Source organism: Onychostruthus taczanowskii, unplaced genomic scaffold (assembly GCF_017590055.1).
Source record: "Onychostruthus taczanowskii isolate IOZ18803 unplaced genomic scaffold, ASM1759005v1 scaffold10, whole genome shotgun sequence".
NCBI classification, from domain to species: Eukaryota; Metazoa; Chordata; class Aves; order Passeriformes; family Passeridae; genus Onychostruthus; species Onychostruthus taczanowskii.
In genome coordinates, this window is record NW_024496526.1 from 6553992 (window position 1) to 6574830 (window position 20839).

At 41.8% G+C, this 20839-nt stretch overlaps 1 protein-coding gene across 1 annotated transcript in view; it reads right to left on the reverse strand.

Moving 5' to 3' along the window:
• Positions 1-2066: 2066 nt before the first annotated feature.
• The window catches only part of TFCP2L1 (transcription factor CP2 like 1), a 35638-nt gene continuing 16865 nt past the window's right edge, over positions 2067-20839 (reverse strand). Inside the window, exons 3-15 of the mRNA XM_041409158.1 lie at positions 20314-20390; positions 18647-18752; positions 18293-18399; positions 17547-17699; positions 16573-16683; positions 14751-14842; positions 13362-13410; positions 13172-13265; positions 12226-12316; positions 11551-11651; positions 10438-10580; positions 7964-8015; positions 2067-7531 (exon numbers count right to left, since the gene is read on the reverse strand). Of these exons, the coding sequence (XP_041265092.1) occupies positions 7494-7531; positions 7964-8015; positions 10438-10580; positions 11551-11651; positions 12226-12316; positions 13172-13265; positions 13362-13410; positions 14751-14842; positions 16573-16683; positions 17547-17699; positions 18293-18399; positions 18647-18752; positions 20314-20390 (1214 nt within the window). The 3' untranslated portion in view covers positions 2067-7493. The remainder of the gene's footprint in view (positions 7532-7963; positions 8016-10437; positions 10581-11550; positions 11652-12225; positions 12317-13171; positions 13266-13361; positions 13411-14750; positions 14843-16572; positions 16684-17546; positions 17700-18292; positions 18400-18646; positions 18753-20313; positions 20391-20839) is intronic.

A 20839-nucleotide genomic window follows, 5' to 3' on the forward strand; every position in this document is an offset into this window, starting at 1 on the left:
GAATTGAGGCTTTTCTAGACAGCAAAATGGATAGTGGCACTGTTTGCAACAGCCAAAAATAGAAGATTTAGGATGGGATAGGATGAGACAGTCCTGCCTCCCTGGGCCACACATCTCTGGGGAGCAGGGGAGACAACACTTGTCTGAAACTCCAGTTTGATCAGGACAACCAGCCTCTGATGTAATATACTAAAAAAACTCTCAACAATTTAATTTATTGCAGGGTCAAATCTTTCCTACGCAGGTAAGCCTGGAAGCATTTCGCTTCTCTACAGACGGAGTATGACAGGTGGTATTTCTCTGCCTGCTCCATAGTTGTGACTAATCTAGCTGAAAGACTGCATTGTTTTGGGAATTAAAAATTAATTTTAAAATGTTTACTTCCTGTTGAGGAATTAGATGAGACTATGCCAGTGCTTTGACTAAACAGCTCCAGTCCTAAGTCTTCTTTCTCCTCACTCATTAAAAGCTCTTAACAGTTCCTGTCCAGTCCTATAGATGCTGCTAACTTCTGGATCTGTTCTGAGGTTGTTTACATACATTTCCCATAGAAATTAAGTGCAGAATTATCACTTTCCCAGTCCTTGAACACTTTTTATTAGGTAAAAACCTTCCTAGTCTTCCTTTCTGCATTGACCAACCCCTGCCAGCACACGGGTCAAGCTTACGGAAGAAGAGGGATAGTTTTGTGTGGAGTTTGGTGGGAACTATCCATGCATGTGACACTCCCTTGGACCCCCACCATGCAGGACTCAGGGAGGGATTCACCTCCAGCTCTCGAGACCCCCAGGGATGGCCCCTGCAGCTGACAGGGCTCATACAGCCACCAAGTCACCAGTGACCCCCCTCCCCCCCCCAACACTTGGCACCTTCCAGCTAGCCCTGAAGAGCCCAAATGCCAGCCTTGAACCCTTGAGTGCCTACCAGCATCCTGCCCTCAGGGAACAACCCATCCAAATTCACTGTTGCTGCCCAGATGTGGATTTGAAGCTACACTGAGCTGTGTTGAACCCAGCAGCCCTGTGGGACACAATGCTGCCTCACTATGCATGGAGCAGTTGAATACATTATCAGGCCTCAGATGGCTGGACTTCTGCCTCCAGAGGAATTTTAAACTAATAGAAATTGGGGTAGACAGTCCCTTTCCTCTTCTCAGGGATGCCCAAGTCACTGGTAGGAAAAAATATTAAATTCTCTTGAACCTCTACCTAGGAACATTGTCTGTGCCCTTATACTTTGGATATGAAATGCTATTCACACCCAAGGCCCAAGATATGTTTTCTAATTTTGAGATTCAAATACTTCTTCAGCAAAGGAAAGGAGCTGAAATTGCTCAAGGTCAATCAGATTAAGGAGCACCCTTACATTGGTTGTACATCCATTCTCACTACTTTGCCTTGGCATGAAGTTTGGCTGCTGGAAGAGTATGCTATCTCCAAACTGGGCTCCATCTTCTCTGACTGGAAAATTACTCTGAACATCTGCTCATTTCCTGACTATGTAAGTTACTAGATCTATGGTTTAAACCTTGGAGGATACTGGAGTTCTTCCAGCTAAACCACTGTGAATGCTCCACAATCCAAACCTCCCTGCCAGCATGTGTCTCACAGCTGCTGTGAGTCCCCCCTCATTGCTGCGAGGAGGGACTCTGCTCTTCTCTGATGTCAGCAAGGACCAGGCTCTGAAATGGCTGTGCCTTTTGAGCACTGCAAGACCAAAGCCATCCGACACAGCTGGTGCCTTCAGTAAAGCACATGCCCATTGCAGGAATGAGACGCTTCTCCTCGTGCCTTGACCCGGATTAAACACGAGCTGCTCACTGCCTTGTGCTGTGGGAAATGAAGTCAGCCCCAGCTCGAAGAAAACGCTGCAGGACATTTGGCTGCAGCCAACATTCTCTGGCCAGCACTTTGCAAACTCTGCTCCCCTCACCCCGAGATGGTGCCCAGCCCCTCGCAGCTGCCGATGCCAAGGCTCTCCTGTGCCCAACCGCACCAAATAAACCAGAGACCAAACCCGTGCTTCTTACAAACAGATTTATTTGCATTTTGACTGGAGCACAGATTCTAGATACAGATTTCTTCTGCACAACAGTACAAGAGCCAGTGCAAAATATGCTTTTTTTATTTATTTATTTATTCATGTACAAAAAACCCCAAAAACCAACAAACGAAAAGACGAAGAGTGTGGCAGTATTTACTCACAACTGGTACTCCTCAGCCTCCCATCGACCCACCTCCACTCGCCCTTGCCCATCACGCCAACTTTGTGGCCAGCACTGCCTGCCTCTAACAGCTGCACTGTCAGTGAAGAGGTAACTCCCCTTTGAAAGATAAACACTCACCCCAAGCAAACCGGGACAGCAGGCTACTTTAAAAAGTTGAGCACACCATCTGGTCACTAATGCATCCCCCCGCCAGGGAGCACAATTTTGAGGGAATGGAAAAAAAAAGGTACAAATCAAAAATGCACAAAAAAATAGGCACTAGCTTAACCCATTTGTTAGAGAGAGCAAAGGACGTTAGACCTCCAGTCTGCCTTCTCATATTCACCCACAGTAGTGATGATCAAAGCCAAACACTCCCCACTCTGAGTACCCTGTGCTGTCAAACAGATTATAATCTAATGAAAGTATTTCTATTACTAGCATAAAGTTAAACCATTTCATAACTGGAGGAGAAAGAGAAGCTACAGTCTGAATATAAGCATTTCTTTGAGAAGTAAAAAAAATCCCAACAGATAAGAGACAAAAAACCTGTTTGAGTCATCCACCAGATGATTGTTAGAATTACAGCCAATGCTTAAGCAATACAACACTGAGCTAGGAAAAGTCATCGTATGGTTGTTCTGCTTATGGAGTAGCCTTACTAGTTCACTAAGCACTGGGCAATCTATTTCTCTGTTACTCTAACTAATTTTCAGAAGCTGCAATGTAGAACTGCAGTGTTAGTGAAAGAATATGCTCATCTTCACCAAGGCCTGGGATTCGTATCGCAGAAACTCATCAAACTTAAATCACCCCAAGTATACCATGTCCAAATCACCTAGTTGCTACTATGGACTTTTACATTTCTACCCAAGGAATGGCTGGGTTTTGAAGCTTGATCAACCAGAGTCTTTTACATTGAACTGCAACTAAACAAAGCAGAGTACCAGTTAAAGCCAAAGAACACGTGTACTCAGCACAAATAGGTGTTGATACAGTACAGTATGTATATGGATATATATGTATATATATATGCATATATATGTATATGTTACATTATAAGGAGAGTGCCATTCAGGGCTTCTCAAATGCAAGAATCCTCTTACCACCTCTGAGTCTTGAAACTTCAGCCCATTAAATTTCACACTAAGACAATGAGAACTCCAGTATTTTCCATATTGAATGATTATTTCTATTTTAGCCAATTAACCATGCAGGGCCAGCAGAAAAAACAGGAGCTTTAATTTTAGTAGCACTAGTCCTGCCACCTCAATCAGATGGCCAAGATTTTATCACCAGATCATTTGCCCTCTCCCTGCCCTGCAGTTGTGTATCATGGGCACTACTGTGAGTTTTCCAGACATCACCAGAGTCATATTAACTGATCGCTATCATTTTACTCAGTTGATAGAGAAAATGCCACAATTTATGAAATTTCAAACAGACAGTACAGGTCCGACAAGAATGCAAGTTTATACTTTGCAGTACTGGCTAGAGTCACACTGGTATTAATCACATAATGATTCTGCCTTTTCATCCCCAGCAAGCCCACTTTTACTCCTAGTGGCTGTCATCATACATACAACTGAAGAGCTGGACAGCTTGGGAAACTGTGTTACTCACTGTTATACTAAGACCCAGTCCTTATAAAGTTCTGCTGCACAAATTTCACACATAGCTGTAAAAAGTTCCAGTTAAATCATTTTGAGTAGGTTTTCTTACTTTTTAAGAAATAGAAGCAACAACAATAAAAAAAAAAAATAAAAATAAGTGTAACAGGCACTTAATAAAAAACTAAATGCTATTTAGATGAGTGGGAGCTGCTCACCTCCCTTGCCTTTAGTCTATCTAGAATTTAGATATCTGTTATGTCACCCTGATTTTTTAAGATTTTCTAAGCCTTCTGATGTTTGCATTCTTGTAGCAAACTTTCTCACACACTTTCTGTAAACAACTTATTGTTTTGCATTCTTTTATAGAGGAGGAGAAATTTGATAAACTCTTGACCCAGTGTCATTGGAGAGGTGGCACTTTCATCCTCCAATCCACTGACACCTTTAGAAATCTATAGACGTTAAGAGTCAGAAAATAAACTTCCCTTTTCTCCCTTGAGAACGGCAGTGTGTTCACATCGTGTTGTTTGGTGTCCTATAGCAACATTATCCCAGACTAAACATTTGTGCTTCCTCCACTCTTGAGGAAACAAAAGTTTCCTTCTGGAGGCTGTCACTTCCACAAATGGGTCAAACAAGTCCTCCAGGGATGGCAGATCCAAGGACAGTCAGGGATTACCTGACACACAGGTGAGACAAGTCTTTCTTTCTCTCTTTATCTCTCTGCACCTTCCTCAAGGGCAGCAGTGGAGGGGAGGTGCTGATCTCCCCTCTCTGGCGACCAGCAGCAGAAGTGAGGGAATGGAGTGAAGCTGAATCAGGGCAATTCAGACTGGACACTGGAGAAAGGTTCTTCACTGGAAGGGTGGTTGGTCACTGGGGCACGCTGCCCAGGGACTTCCCTTGCCCCTGGTCATGGCACCAAGCCTGCCAGAGTTCAAGGAGCACCCAGGCTGCTCTGGATGACACTCATAGTCACACGGATCAGTTTTAGGTACTCTAGGGCATTGGACTCTGTGACCCTTCAGGATCCCTTTCAACTCAAGACAATCTATGACTCTATGCTGAAGTAACTCAAAATTCGTCAAGGAAATGCTATTGAAACACTGTGAGGACTTTGGTATATAATTCCTTATGGGCAAGAGCTGGTTTTTAGAAGAATCAAGGAGTTAGACATTTTATAACAAGCAAACAGTTCTCAGTCCCTAACTCTGGCAGCAAAGCCACCTCTATCCTTTCTTCACTCTACTGTGTATCAGTATTGCCGTGTCCCCTCAGTTACAGGGCTATCACATCTAAGTGGGTATGATGTGATACAGGCTACACTCTGGAAACTCCAAGGTCTATAGAACCTTTCCATGAGGTCAGATTCACCTGAACTGTGTGCCAATGACAGCCATACCATGCACTGGGCCAGTATTACAGAGCAGGATGAAAAAACACAGCCAACATCCATCTTCCAAAGCACCTTCTAGAAAATAAATCAAGCAGCTCCTGGTACACAGGGGCACACTGGTCCCACCTGCTCACAAAGACATCTGGAATTCATTCACTGTTTTGGAAGGCAGCTGTGTGTGGCCTCAACCTGGATTCCATGGGCAGGAGCTCCTCCTCACCTACACAGCTTGGTTCTCAACCAAGAAGCCTCAATTCCTTCATTTCAGAAGGGGGAACCACCACGACCCAAAGCCTAGACATCCTTTTTGCATGCCTACAATTCATGGAGCATCCAGGACAGTCAGTTGAGCAAGATCGTGCCTAAGCAGGCATTGCTGCTCAATTAGCTGAGTTGGCTGAAGGTTTTCCCATTGTAACACAAGTTTTCTATTCTAGTATTATTTTCGGTGAAAAAAAAAAAAAATCAGTGGAGATGGGTGGGGTTTTTTTGCGCAAAACTTGATGCTTTAATGAAAAAAGGTTGCTTTTCTCAATATTTTGCTGTTTATTTCTGTTGGGAAAACTTGAAACACATAACTTCTCTCAGAGAAATATCAGTCCGTGTCTGTCCGAATTCCTCTGGTGTCAGCTGGGAGCTGTAACTCAAGGGCTCCATGGCCCCCTCTTTCCCTGGGCACCTCTCCAGCCCTCATGACGCATTCCCTGTTTGACTAACCCAGGGCAGGAGCATCATGGGATCTGTAATTCAGCCAAAGAGCTCAGCCCCAAGGGAGACATGGCGCGCAAGGCACTTGAATGACAATTTCTGAGGGCTGCAACAGTAGCTCAAACTGATGCTGCTTTAAGGGCCAAATGGATTTAATTAAATGTTTCCATTTCAAAAGGCTGGAACATTTTATTCAGTGTTTTCCAGCTGACAATTTCTCATTTTTTGAAAAATTTCCTTTCCAGGAAAATGTTTGGTATTTCATCTTTCCATGTCAGTTCAGGATGAAATCAAACGTTCAAGAATCAGATTTTGATGGTGCATGGACACTCAGTTTGGGGAAACAGCCATATTAGTTAGCTGTCAAAAGTGAAATGGCTTCATCCATGCAAGAAAGGTGTGATCCAGTTTGCCTTTGACTTCAGTGGAAGGCACCTTTTTAGCTTAATGGAGCCTGGACAGAGTCCCAAAAGACCAAGGGAGGGTGGAGCTGATCATAGTTACAGATACAGGAAACAGGAGTCAAAAGTGAAAGAGCGAGAATGTAAGAAGTAGCAACTAAGATGATCTGTTACCTGGTCTTGATCAAAACAGTTTTACTCCAGTAACAGGATGAAAATCCATTAAGTTTGTAACTTCTAATTCCCAGTTACAGTAAAGATAGCAGTTAATCACTAATTTGTAGAGCAGAATAAATCCATAGTATGAATTTGTCACGAGCACTATAGCTTCCAGTGCTCAAAACAGTTCCTAGAAAACCTTCATATGCTCCATTCAAGGAGACTACTCTTAAGCTACACATAATAATATGGTACTGAACTGCTCACCACAAGTTGTCTGTCCTCCCTTGAACCCCCTCAGAACTGCTCTGCTGGATTGGTACTACAGAAGGTCTGTCAGGAGGGACCAGGGTCTCTGGACTTTGAGCATATCTGCAGGTGGAGAACAGCTAAGTGTGGGCTTTCAGAGCTGATACTTTGGGAGAAGGCTGGGCACCAAACCCTTCCTCTGCTTTGCCCAATCTGTTTTGGGAGGTAGCCCCAAGCCTTCCACCTCAAAGAGTACACGACAAGCCCTGGGGAGTCCACATCCATCAGCATCAGGGTGTGTGTTGAAAGCAAGAGAGCACTCAGAACTGTAAATAAATCAATTCGTCTGAACATGAGGGGTGAAGAGAATTGGGATTTGTTTATCTTTCATTTCCCTTTCGTACAAGGCAGATGTTTCTAAGTAATAAGCAGAAACCTCTACAGTTTTCAAGACTGAAGAGGAAGGGAGGGAGGAAAAAACATGTACAAGCTTTGAGGATGTTCTCAGCTCCAGCTTAAAAAAAAAACCAAAAGAACCAAAACAAAAATCAAACCAACCAAACAAAAAAACCAAACCCACCAAAATCACACACCACCAAAAATTTCTATCTGTAAAAGCAATTTTTTTTCTTAAGCTGTTTGGTAATTCTTCGCTCACAGGAGCATTTATCCAGAAGGTTCTTTGTGTTTCCAGTCTAGGTTGTAGCAATCTCAATGAGGCACTAAGTTTTAGGCCATTAAAGTCTCTCTGAGCAGCACGGTCATTTTAAAATGATGTGGTAGCCATCATTGCTTTCAGCTGTAAAAAAGAAATGCAAAGCATATTTTCATTGTTTTTAAGAAACACCAGAGATACAGAACTTCAAATTTTCTTTCTACGTAGTTTGCAATAGTTCATACACTTGTTTCACAACCCACTCACGAAAACCAATGTTGAACATCTAAGTAAAATAATTTACATTAAAAACCCCCTACATACTATCATATTTTATCATTTTATCCTAAGGCATTTATGTCAATGGTGTCAATGGATTTATGGAATTTTTGTAACAGTGTAACTGGGAGTAAAGCATTGATCAGTCTATCATAGTGTAGGTCAACAGCTTGACTTACACTAGATTAGATTACTTATCTTTTCAGTATAACAGCATTGAGTTTGTGATAACCTTTAGTGCAATTGAAAGGAGGAATTATCTTTAGTGTAACAGGTATCAGCAGCAGCAATACACACCTTTCAATGTACTGATAACAAAACAGGATTCGTCTTGGAAGTTTTGCACCATCTGAAGGGCAGAAGGAAAAAAGCCAACACAATACATTTTTAGCAATTAAATTCACAATTCTTTCAGAGCCAGTATAGACTTAGAGGAGAGGTATTAAACAGCATTTGGTGTCTAGTCCTGCAAAGTCCTGAGTATCCTTGCCCATGAGATTATTAAGGTACATGACTGATCAATTAAGGTCCTTGCAGTTGAAGGGAAAAGCTCACACGAAATGTGCTTGCCTGAAACTCATCCAGCTTCTTCAGCATTTTACCATCCTCTTTTTACAAGAACCTCTCTTGGTTCTTGTACCACTCCAATTATTCTATTAAAGATCATGCTCTTTGTTGCTTTCAGTGAAGCTGTACTAGTTTAGACAGGATTCAGGTAATCCCTTTCCTAAAAATCCAACAGTGGCAATTACATATTCAGTTAAACGATGGAGCTCAGCTGAACTTACATCAGCATTTAAAGAATACTGGAAATGGTAAACCCCAAGAAATGGACTCCCTGCTGAGTACAGGAATTGCTACTGAAAAGCCACCTCAGCAGCATCCATCTGGCTATTTTGATCAGACATTAGTACAGATGCTGTGCTTGCAGGATTCATTTACCTGTTTGTATTTTGTCAAGGAACAAGAATTGTAGTGAAACTGTTATAAGAGGCGAGGAAAATCATGCCTTGAAATGAAGAAAGACTAGAATCTAAAGCTATTTGAGCTATTCATGAGAGGCAACTAGATTTTCAGAAGAGGTGCAGATTCTAGTGGCACCTTTAAATAAGGAGATAAAGATTATTTCAGTTGCAATATGAAAAGCCCATTTAAGATTCATCCTTAGTCAATGCTTCCTCCCATCTTAGAGTAGCTATGTGGGCCAGAGGAGGTGAATTACCTTCAGGAGGTGTCTCATACAGTTGAAGCAAATGCTGGACACAACTCCAGAGAAGGGAGGTGTGACCAGAACCTTGCTGATCAGTTCATGAAACCCAGCTTTGTGAAAAAGCCTTCTCCTAGCTACTGAGTATCATTTAAGAAGTGCATTTTTCAGCTGTAAGTTCTCACATCAAAATACCATTCTCAGCTTAGACTGATGTCCCTATACCCTTTTGGATTTAAATCCAGCCTCTACTCCTTCAAATCAAACTTCTCTGGCCAGTTTGTGTGTCTTTGCCTAATGATGCATGAAGTACATTCACAGAGTGCCATACTCTTGCCACTATAGTACTAGAACAAGAAAAAAAAATTAGAAAAGCAATAGAACTTGTTAATAATTGACTTCAGCAAATACTTAAAGCCTTATACCCAGGCTGGTTCATGCAATTCCCCTACCAAGAGCTGCCTCCAAGCACTTTGCATCCATAAAGCATCAAAGTTTCAGATTTAATCAGGCTGGAATAGCAAGGAGACTTCAGGAATAAGCATTACAGCCTTCAATTTAGGCTTCAGTTGAGACCTATGCTCTGCTTCATTTGTTTTAACCATGCTTCTTATAAATGAAGCTCCTTAAGTGATTCTGGTGCATGAATGAGTAAGTAATTTAGTAGAGGAAAAAGAGGAGGAAGGGCAACTCACTATTAACCTGCAAGTTAATGGAATCGACTAAATTAAGGCATCATATAATGGGATACAAACAGTAGCAGAGGTCCATAAATTAAAGTATGCATATAGTGACAGACCCAGTGCCTGGAAACATGGGCCAAGATGTAAAACTAATTGCCCTACAGATTTTAAAACTTACCTTCTTTGGGCAACTTACCTATTTAATTTTAAAAGTTTTTAATTTAGATCCTCACTTCAAAATGTGTGTAAGTAGCCAAAATGAAAATAAATTCATAGAATTATTTAAGTTAGAAAAAACCTCTAAGATCACCATGCACAAACACTGACCTGGCACCAGCAAGCCCAACTCTAAACCATGTCTCCAAGTGCCGCAGTTACATGACTTTTAAACACCCCCAGGGATGGTAACTCAACCACTTCCCTGAGCAGCCTGTTCCAACGCTTGGTAACCCTTTCAATAAACTATTTTTTTCCTAATACCCAATCTAAACTTTCCCTAGTACAACTTGAGGCTATATTCCCCCTCATCCAGACACTTGTTACTTGGGAGAAGAGACAGAGCCCCACATTGCCACAACCTCTTTTCAGCAAAGGTCTTGAAACCACACCAAAATCAGTGCTGTGCATGCTGATTCACTACTTTAACTTGTTGGGATTAACAGCTTCACAATTCTCCCTTGAAAATGCATTCCATAATTTGAAAGTTCATTCTAACTTCAAGAAGTCAGACAACTGCTCCATCTCTGACAAAGATGCAACCCCCTTTAGGCCCCTTACCTCATTGCTGACTAACACGTGGATCCCCGTGGGTCCCTGCCGGTCGTCAGACAACTGCTCCATCTTGCTCCATTCCAAGATGCAGCCCCCTTTAGGCCCCTTACCTCATTGCTGACTAACACGTGGATCCCCGTGGGTCCCTGCCGGTAGATCCGATTGATCTGCTGTGGAGAAATGCTGTACAGGTTTGCAATCTTCTCCAGCAGCTCCAGCGTGGTCAGCTCTTCTAAGAAGATTGCATGATACACTGCAACAAGTGGAAAGCAGCTACAGAACAGCAAATAGAGGTGGCACCTAGACACTCAGCATCAACAACCAAATGGGTTTAAGATGAAGGTTCAAATGGAATAAACAAGCTTAGTATTTTAAAGCATCCCCCAAATATCTGGCTTGATGATTAGCAGAAAAATACCCACTATTCCTATGTAGCAGGCAATTAAAACACACACAACTTGTACCCAGAGGAAAACATGGGGACTAATGCACTTGCACTTGGGGACTAATTACAACTTGCACTCTGAGGCACTAAAACAGCCTTCTCATAAAGCTGCTTTTATTTTTCGATAATCATATTTTACTGATTTTTGAAGTTTAAAAAATAATTCAATTAAAGAGTAAAACACATGCTATGTCACACAAAAGCAGTATTTTATTAGATACCATAGGCACAAACTAAAACATACAATGTATAAGGTAACAACATGGATGACAGTATTGTTTTGGAAATCTAATCCAAATTATAGCTACCAGGTAGGAAAGCTGTACCTGTTTATTACTAAATGCAAGATTTAAGGATAATCTTTGCTCTCATTTGATTGTACATTGTCATCATGAGGGATGACAAATTCCAAAGCTTCAAACTTTTAAGAATTATAACCCAAATTTATATTGACCTTCCATTTCCCTGAATTTTTTCAAACAATACATAATCTAAAGAAAATTGTGGATGGAAGGGTGGTTTTTAATGCTGTTGTCCCTACTAAGAATTGAACAGAGATTTGGCATTCTACAGATAATTTGTAAGCTGGGTCTGTCCCCCAGGCAGACAGTGCCATTTGGAATCTGTAGCCGTGAAACCATAACCAAAGTGGCAAAACTGGAATAAGCAGAATCCCTTCAAACACTAAGGACCCCAAGCTGTCCTGCACAGGAGCTCAGGCAGAAAGCAGCATTCTCACCAGGTAAGTGTTTAACAAAATCCATACCTAAGAACTTACCACAAAGACTGCCATCTCCATTTTCTCGTTTTTGGTGAAGATGGGACCTGTTTTGCTCGGGTTCTTGACAGACATAAATTGTCATCTTGGGCCTCACATTTCTATGGATTAATCAAAAATGTAGTAAGTTATTTAGTAGATCTGAAATAGTTCCAAGTCAGCCATCAAGCAGTAAGAGATGGAATCATTCAGGCCATGCACAAGTAACAAACTAAGGGACAGCCTTGATGCTGGTGACTAGACAGCTTAGGACGTCTAGCAAGGGATCCCTGGGAGGTGATGCAGAGCACATTAATCTTTTTCAAGATCAGGTAAGAATAAACAGTTACAGCACTTGCTAAGCAGCTCATCATACTTGCCTCTACTGATTGAAATCCTGCTCAGCTGTAGAATTTATGAGCAGCATAGGGCAGTGTAGGCTGTGTACCTCATGAAATGGATGCAATCTATCAGCTGGTAGCAAATAAACCACTAGATATTTGCATTATGCTGCTTTGTTTTGGTAACATTTCTGAGCTGTGCTTGGATTTTAATATCATTGTGATCTGCAGCCCATGAGAAAACCTCTCTGAAGTATTAAAAGGGAGTCTAAATGCTACAGCTCCAGGATTAACTTCTAGTTAACACTGAAATGATCAAGGGATCATAAAAAAATAGGAAGGAAATAGTACAAACCTTCCTTTGATTGCATTAAAGAGCCGAATTCCATCAGCAGGCCCACAGATTTGAACAAAATCTTCTTTGGACATCTTCAGTAAGTCGGCACCTACATATTTCAAATTGATTTTTCTTCAGAAGTTAAACAAATCTCAGCTTCCAAACAGTACGTATGGGCAGCAGAAAAGGGCAGGGGTAGAGGGCAAACAGAATCCACAAAGCTACACCAGACCAATTTACACAGAGAAGTTGCAAATTCAGAGGTGTGCACTTTAAATCAATCACTGTGAAACAAAGCTGAAAGCTGCCAGAAGAACAGTGCTGCATTGGAAAATACTCCACCCAACTCATAAACAAGGTAGATATTTTACACTGACCATTAAATGACCTGGTCTTCTGTAACTGTCACATTCACTGAGTTATTTCATCATATTGCAAGTCAGAGAGTCTCCTCATGCTTTCAACACCTCTAACAACTGGCCCTTCCACCATCTTACTGGGGTGCACAACTACTGAATGGGAGGGCACAGTGAAGGTGCCAGATGCTTCTTAAATGTGCACATGTACAGGATGAGAGGCAGCAGACAGAAGATTAAGTGCTGATTAGATATCAGAAAAAAACATTTTCACTGTCAGAATAGTTAAGTATTTGAAGAGGTTGTTTAGAGAGACTGTGGAACTTCCAGCCTTGGAGATATTCAACGGCAACTGCACAAGGCCCTGGACTTGCTTTGAAGTTGCACTTCATGAACTTAGGAAGTCCCTTCCATTGTAACTCATTTCCTTCCATTTTTACCTACTCTGTAGGTCTACAAACTATTTTGACAAATGGTAACTATCTAAGAACCAAAGAACACACTGGATCAGACCAAGGATCCCATCAAAAGTGGCCAGCAGCAGATGCTACATGAGCTGCACTTACAGAAGTGAAAAAAACCAGAACACTTGGACTGTTTAAACTCACCCGAAAAACTTGAGAAGAGTCTACAGAATGGAGAGAACCTATTACGATGAAGCCACTGCTGGGCATCTTGAATAGAAGCAGAAGGAAGGAGATGCTACATTGCAAAAAGAATAAGAAGGTCTTGAAATGAACTGTTCACCAGTGTCCTAAAAGAGAAAAGCACCACATTAACATGATCTCAAGTACTTACATCATTGCTGGGAGGCAGGAGCTCCATTTGGTGGGTTGGAGAACTGTTGCTAAAAGAAATTATATAAAGTTGGAAGAGAAAAAAAACACATTATTTTAAATTTTACATTGCAGTGTCCATCCTCTTCCCCCTCCTCTATTTGACTCAACTTTCACAAGTTACATCTAACTTGGCTTTTTTTGTCTATTGGATCTTAAAAAAGGTGTTCAAAATTTGGAACAAGAATAAAAAAAACCAAAACACTCTCTACCTTAGTGTTTTGTTGGTCAGTTGAGGTCCTCAAAACTGAGAGAAAAACCTCAGGTTTACTGACCTTAATCAAATTTTTCCATATGGTTGGCTCATTAATGTGACATCATCTAAGTAAAAGAAAATTGTAACCTACAGGGTGGCTGAACTTGAAATTTCTATGAGCCAGAAATATCCTAACTAAATCCACTGTTTAACAATAATTCTTTACAAAGACTGAATAAAGGTATTTATAATTCAACACTGGTGTTATCTTAAACATAGTTAAGTGCCACAAATCATGCAAAACCACATTTCTACACAATTCTCCTAAACACAGACAGGACTCCTAAACACATCAGGGATTTTACAAAAGGAAAAAAATACTCAGCAGATATCTCTGCTAACACAAAATTTTGTAATTTCAGTGTTTGTTCTTTTTCATAGTTTGAGGGGATACACTGAAAATTAGTGATACAACATGGACTAATACAACATGGTAATTAAGTTGTGTGGGAAGGCAATAAGATAGCAGAGTCCAACCAAAAGAAAAAGGCCTATACCAAATTCCTAAGGGGAAGTATGTAGCAGGGAGGACTGCTAAGTACTGAGGGATACTGCTGTACCTTTCTGACAGCAGTTATCTTCAGCATTTCAGAATCACTAGAGCTGTTTCATTATGATGGCTATTTAATGACTTCAACATGTCTTCATTAATCCTTTGATCTAAAATGGCATCTCAAAACCCAGGCTGTTTTGACCCAAACAGGATTTCTTTACATGTCATTCACCTAGGAATTCAGCACCCCAAAGTACCTTTAGACAGAAAGTAAGGAAGAAACACCAACTCTGAAGAGGTGCTGAAAGCCTCTAACACACTTGTGAGAAGATTCTGGGGTTGGTGGTACAGGGCATGGTTTGTTCTCAGCAGGAGTTGCCCTGGAGGCCCTGTGATGTTCACCTTATAGCCACCACATAAACAGTGCATGTATGAACAGTACTCTGCATTACAGGGGATTCCTGGATGGAAGGTCTTAAAGGCTTTTGGAAAATAAAAAAAAGAGGGCAGGTCCTTAACATCAACTTGCAGGGTATAAAATGCGTGGACACACAAAGGCCACCATATCAACAGGAAAGATAAAGCATGTATTTGTTACATACCCATCTCCGAGGTTGAAGCTGTTGGGAGAACTGTTGTAGCTTGGAGATGGAGCATTGTTCATTTGATAAGGCACATCTGGCCAGGGAGAGCACTGTTGGAAGAAAGGCAGCGGGGAAACTTTCATAAGGATGGAAATGAAGGATTTGATTCTCCTCTAATACCACATTCATGCTGTTGCCACGCCACTAACTTCAGCTCATCACTCCTGCTGGGAGGAGGAGACGGGCCATGGATTTTCTACACTGCTCTCCAAGTGGGCTGTCAGGGGGCCAAGATTGATTCCAGTTGTGCATTCCACATTTCTTTCTCCCATTTCACAAAGCCTGTCCCCAAATAACACTGGGCCAAAGTGTGCACAGCTGTAAGTCAGAGCAACGCCAGTAAGTCAACTCAGACTGAAGGCAGCAGTGATACAGAAATACCCCTGGTCTCAATTATAAATCTCTAATTAAATCCAGGCAAGAGTGACAAAAATGCTCCTGTGGCATTGCTTCAGGTTTATACCAGCAAAAGAGCAGAATTTGAACCAGCCTGCTGAAACTTCTGGCTATTAGTCAAACAGCTCCAGTCATAAATGGGTACTAAGTAGAGAAAATTTAAGCTAGACAGACAGAAAGCTACTAAAAGCCTTCACAAATATAGGTCAGACTCCACATTCCATGACAGTAGTGTAAAACCAGAGTAACCCAGCTAGAATTGGTGACTCTGTTCTGAATTTAAGCCACAATAATCAGCAGAAAAAATCTAGCCCTGTTGAAACCCCCAACACCAAGAGCTCAAGAAAATGCTCTGCAGTGTCCTTGTTTGCAATGATAAAAAGACAGCAAGTGTAGCTTTGGAGCTTTATCATCTCCACAAACACTAGCAAATATTTTATAATCTCCACAAGCACTTGCAAATATTTAACTCTTTGGCAACCCACATTTCCCCACGCAGTATGTCAAAGTGCATCAGAGCTCACAGGGAGAGTCTGGGATCTGCCAAGTCAGTAGAATTAGGTCTGTCAATCAGAAAACATGCTGGCTGCTCCTGGCAACATGAGAAACATGGAGTGGGAGAGATTGGATCTCACAAATAGGAAGTTCATTTAAATTAAGAATAATTAACATAATTTTCTCAAGTCCAGCAAGCTGCTCCAAAAAAAGAAGAACTAAATCAAATAAGTCATTCCCATAGGGAGACTGAACAACACTTAAATCCCTTGAGTCCTGTTGCTGACTAATTCTACAGTCTATGGTAAGTTTATACAAACATCTTAGTAATGACAGGAAGGGGCAGAAACACATACAACTCTACACCAGATGCATCAGAGCATGAGACACAAGACATCCCTAGACTACAACCCAGAATCTTGCATGTAACAACAGCTTCATAGGCACATTCACAGAAAAACAGATGAATAATATAATTAGACAGCCTATTCATCTGCTCAAGTGTTCCACCCCCAAAGTGAGCTTTTGCCAAGCAGTTCTGAAAAAAACACAGACATCTGTATTTTCATACAACTGGCACCTGAGGGCCGTGACAAGTGCCCAGGAACACAGTGGTGAAAATCGAGAAAGTTGCTGGGGGTTTTTTGTTTGGTTTTTTTTTTTTTTTAAGCCAGGCTGCTAAGGGTTAGTTTATACCCCAAGACATAAGCAACTTTGGCATCTTTCATAAATTTCAACAGTGAGTCATTTTATAATTTCACTTCACTCTCAGTTTCACTCAGATCTGAGCACACATGTCTCCACAAGACAATCTCCAGGGTGCAGATCCTGTTTTCTTTTAAATTTATCTCCCAACATGATGTAGTATGATGTGTCTAAAACACTTTACCTCTGTGAGAATAGTTGTCTCATAGGAAGGCTGATACTTCTCCTTCTCTTGGGTGGTCTTCTTTTCCATTTTTTCCCTGTCAGTCTTCTGTTTTCTGTCTGCTCCTTTAGGCTATAAGTACAAGCACAGGCTCTCCCTTATGCCAAGCATTACAAGTTTGGAGACAGAGGCCAACAGATTTATCTAATCTATTCACAAAAGCCTCCTAAAGATTTACAGGCGTTCTACATATGAAACAAGATCAGATCTGCATTTTCTAGACAAAAGAACTAATCAAGCATCCCCACTGTTTCTGTACATCCACTACTGATGCCTATTGCAATTCTGAAATAGGCTGACCATGGCCCTGAGGTGGGATTCCAATAGTCCATAAGTTATGCACTTCAGCTGGCATTTGTACCATCTTTCCAGAAACACACTGCTCACAGGAACAAAACTGGAGCAGCAGATTCCTTGAGAAAACAGGCCTATGGAGAGTGTGTTGTTAAGTAGCCATAGGTCTGCCATGCCTGGATTAGGAGCTTCAAAGATGCTTGTTCTCTGAATCTTTTTCTCCTCCAGGTACAACAGAGACAAACTGCGCTCCAACAGCAACAACAAAAAGGTATTTAAGATCTCCACAGTAAAATTTCATTGTTCATGGAGGGTTCAAACAAAGAAACTGAAGACCATAATGTCTTGATTGCCTAGGAGCATCAAAACACACTGGATACCCCAAATTTGTCAGTATTTTTTGTAGTGTTTGAAGTACAACAGACTGGCACAAGTCTTGGTGCAACACTTCAACTAGAATTGCTGTGTAGGTCAGTGTTTATACCACCATGTGCACAGGAGTCCTGTTTAAGATCTTAAGCATTCCCAGTTAAAAGTCTGTTCTTTTACTCCAATATTTGCACCACTCCTACACCAACAGAAATCTTTGCATGTTCCTGTGCCTTAATCTAGTTGATGACAAAGCCAAAACTACCTCATACCTTGAACACTTTGATCTGGCAGCTTGCAGAATGCAAGTGTTCTGTGTATTCACCATTTTCGTTCTGCTTAAAGGTGTCGATTTGCACCCGGAAGGGCACCCCTTTCTCTCCTCCATGTTTCCGTGGAGTAAACTCTGTGCTGATGCAATGTACCTGGCAAAACAGAAACTGTGCTCATCTCTGGAAGACAGTTGGAACCTGTGCTCATCTGAATTTCAGATACTGCCTGAACATGAGATTTTGGCTCTTCACAAAAAACTAAGAGGCAGAAGAGTCATATGTTTTCATTTCTGTTCCTTTGGACAAAATAATCAGGAGAACAAACAGTTCAGAAAGAAACAGGGCATCAGGAAAAGCATCCTGTGATTTAAGTAAATCCCTCATTCGGATTAAAAACAGATCATTGATGCTCAGAATGAGAAATAGTCATGAAAGAAGAAAGGAAAACTAAGAGGTTATGAACAGTTTCCTCAAGACAAAACCTATGATTAGAAAGCAACACCTGTGTCTGAGTAATTTTTTAAAGAAAATCCTGGCAGTAGCAGGTAGTACTCCAACATTAACAAGTAGCCAGCAGATTGATTTAGCAAGTATACTACAAATTGATTGCACATGATTATCACATGAGTTAGTAATTATCATTACCATCCTCCTCTCTTGTTCATTTACTGGCTATTTTCTCTCCCTAGGTCTTTAAAAGATATCTAATCACTGTATTTACCACAGAAATATGACTTGTCTCTTACCTGAATGAATGCTGAAGCCCTCTTTGACGGATCCCAGAGAAATTCAACAGTGTTCAACTGGGTTGGGCTAGCCCTGGGATCCAAGATACCGACTGACAGCGGGATATCTGTAGAAGAAAACCCCTAAAATTTTAAAAATATTAAATTGAAGGAGAGAAAGCATTTCCATACAATCAGAACATGCATGTGAAAGCGAAGCCATCAAAGACATCCCTGCTTGGGACCTATAGCGCTAGATCACCTTCCCTCCCAAAGACACACAGGATACTTAAAAAACCTGAACACACATGCAAACACTCCATGCAGCACTCGTGTCCCCAGCACTGCAGAGGTGCCACAATGAAATAGTCTCACCTATATCAAGGATGCGGTCCCCAGGCCGACTCCACCTCCAGCCCTCGAGCTGCTGATGCTCTGTGTACTGCAGGCGGCGGTCGTGGAAAACTACACGAATTATACTCTGTTAAAAAAAGACAGCAGTATCAACAATGGGATCCAGAATTCTCCCACCAGATGACTTTGGTTTTCCAGAGCAGAAGCAAAAGCTGATCTGTTATGCTTCTCAGCCCCGCTCAAGAGGAGAGTAGAAGGGTCCACATAAGAGACCCATCACCGTGTGTATCAAATTCCTAAGGGACCCCTGAGAGAGAAATACACTTCCCCCTTCACAGGGCACATCTTACAGGAGTAACACAGCCCTGTACAGCTTTCTGGGAGTCACTCTGGAAGCACTATAGCAATGTCCACCTAATCTTAGGTGTCGTGGCATGTAAACATCACTATTTTGCCTCAACACCCAAAAAGGCTCATATGGGGGTAATATTTAATGCGTCTGTACCATGTCCTAATCCCAGTATATCCCATTCTATATTTGCAAATGTGGAAGCCAGCTCATCTGTCCCTGCCTTGGTGGAGCTGACATGCCCAGACACCTTGTCAGTGGGAATTAAACCTGATTCCAGCCATTAAGAGCCAGTCATTGGATTTGCCCCAGAGTAGTTAAACAGGGGTAGGTAGAGTAGGAAAGCGTCTGTAACAACAGGCTGGTCTGCAATGGTGCAGCCATGCCAATAACCGCAGAAAAAAGGCTGGAATAAGGGCAATCCCCAGGGCAGACAAGTCCTAAGTACTCCTAACTAATATGTACTTTTGTGTATTCACAGTGCTATACTTACATGAGTTAATGACCCCTAACATCCCAGTTTCTCAAGCCCACACTCTTGCTGGGAACTTCCGTAGCAAGTGAGTGAGCAACTTTTGCCAGTGAACCTGAGAAATGCCCAAATCAAACCCTAGCTTCAAGATGCAAACAAGCCGCAGTGGGAACACCTGCAAAATTGGAATCCCAATCCACATACTACCCAAAATGGGCCAAAAGATGAATAGGAAATGGCCTAAACTTGAACAAATCCAAACTGGAATACAAATTTTGCAACTAGTTCCCACTTCTCAAAGGAAATCCTGAGGCAGAAAGCCAAGAATTGAAGGTTGGATCCAGAACCAGGGTCCAGACCAATGTTTTTGAATTTGAACTGTTTTGGCAATGGAGGAAAAACAGGAAAAAGTCCCCAAACCAAATTATTAAGTTCTATATGTTCATCATTATGCCCCTTTACCAAAGTAAACTGGAGCTATACAGAATCTGCCTGGCAGAACTATGTAAACACCTGGGCCCTCCTTGTCACATAACCCAGGCATGTTGCTGTGATTCAGCAGGGAGACAAGTCTGCCTCTCCACAGCTCTGACCATGTTCACCACTGAACTTTGGGATTCCCCTGAACCCAATATTCACAGTGAAACTCTGGGGTCATGACCACAAACAGAATAAAGGTTGCCCTGAAGCCCTGCAAGGCCAAGCTGCATAGTCCCATGAAACTAGCACTCAACAACTCCATCACCCCTGCTTCCATTAAAAACAATGGCAAAGTGTTTTCCATTGTCTCAGCGGGAGCAAGGTCAGGCCCTTCATTAAAGGCTGTATGTAGTAGCAGGAAGAAAAGAAATCTATATTTCTCCTTACCTTTACATATTTTGTGTTTAAATCTTGAAACTCTCCCAATTTCCTATTCTCAAGTAGACGGATTTCATAAGACTGACCTAGAGTTTAAGGAAACATTTCCAAGGTGTTTAATATGTTGTAGCAATGAGAGAGTCATGCTGGCATTTATGTGGCTGATAAAGCATACGTTCGATCAGGGAAAGCTTATTTTTGCTAACATAATGCATTTGCCCCAGTAATCAATAGGCATTAAAGCACAGCAGAAATCTGAGGGGAAGGTTTGCCTTTTGGCAGCTAGAAGCTGTCCGTTAGGGCATCAATTATCGCTGTCTCCCGAGGCTGCTATGGTTTTCTGGTCACCCTCCAGAAAGTCACCAGAGTGCTTGAGGCAGTTGTCCCCCCATGCCACATGGCTGTAACAGCGCTGCCTTTGTCTGTCCCTCCTGCTAAAGCAATTCTGCCAAAGCAAAGGTTGTGTGAAGAGGTGCTAGCACAACAGGTCCAGGAACAATTCTGCAGAGGATGGCAACTGGGGAAAATCTTGCCA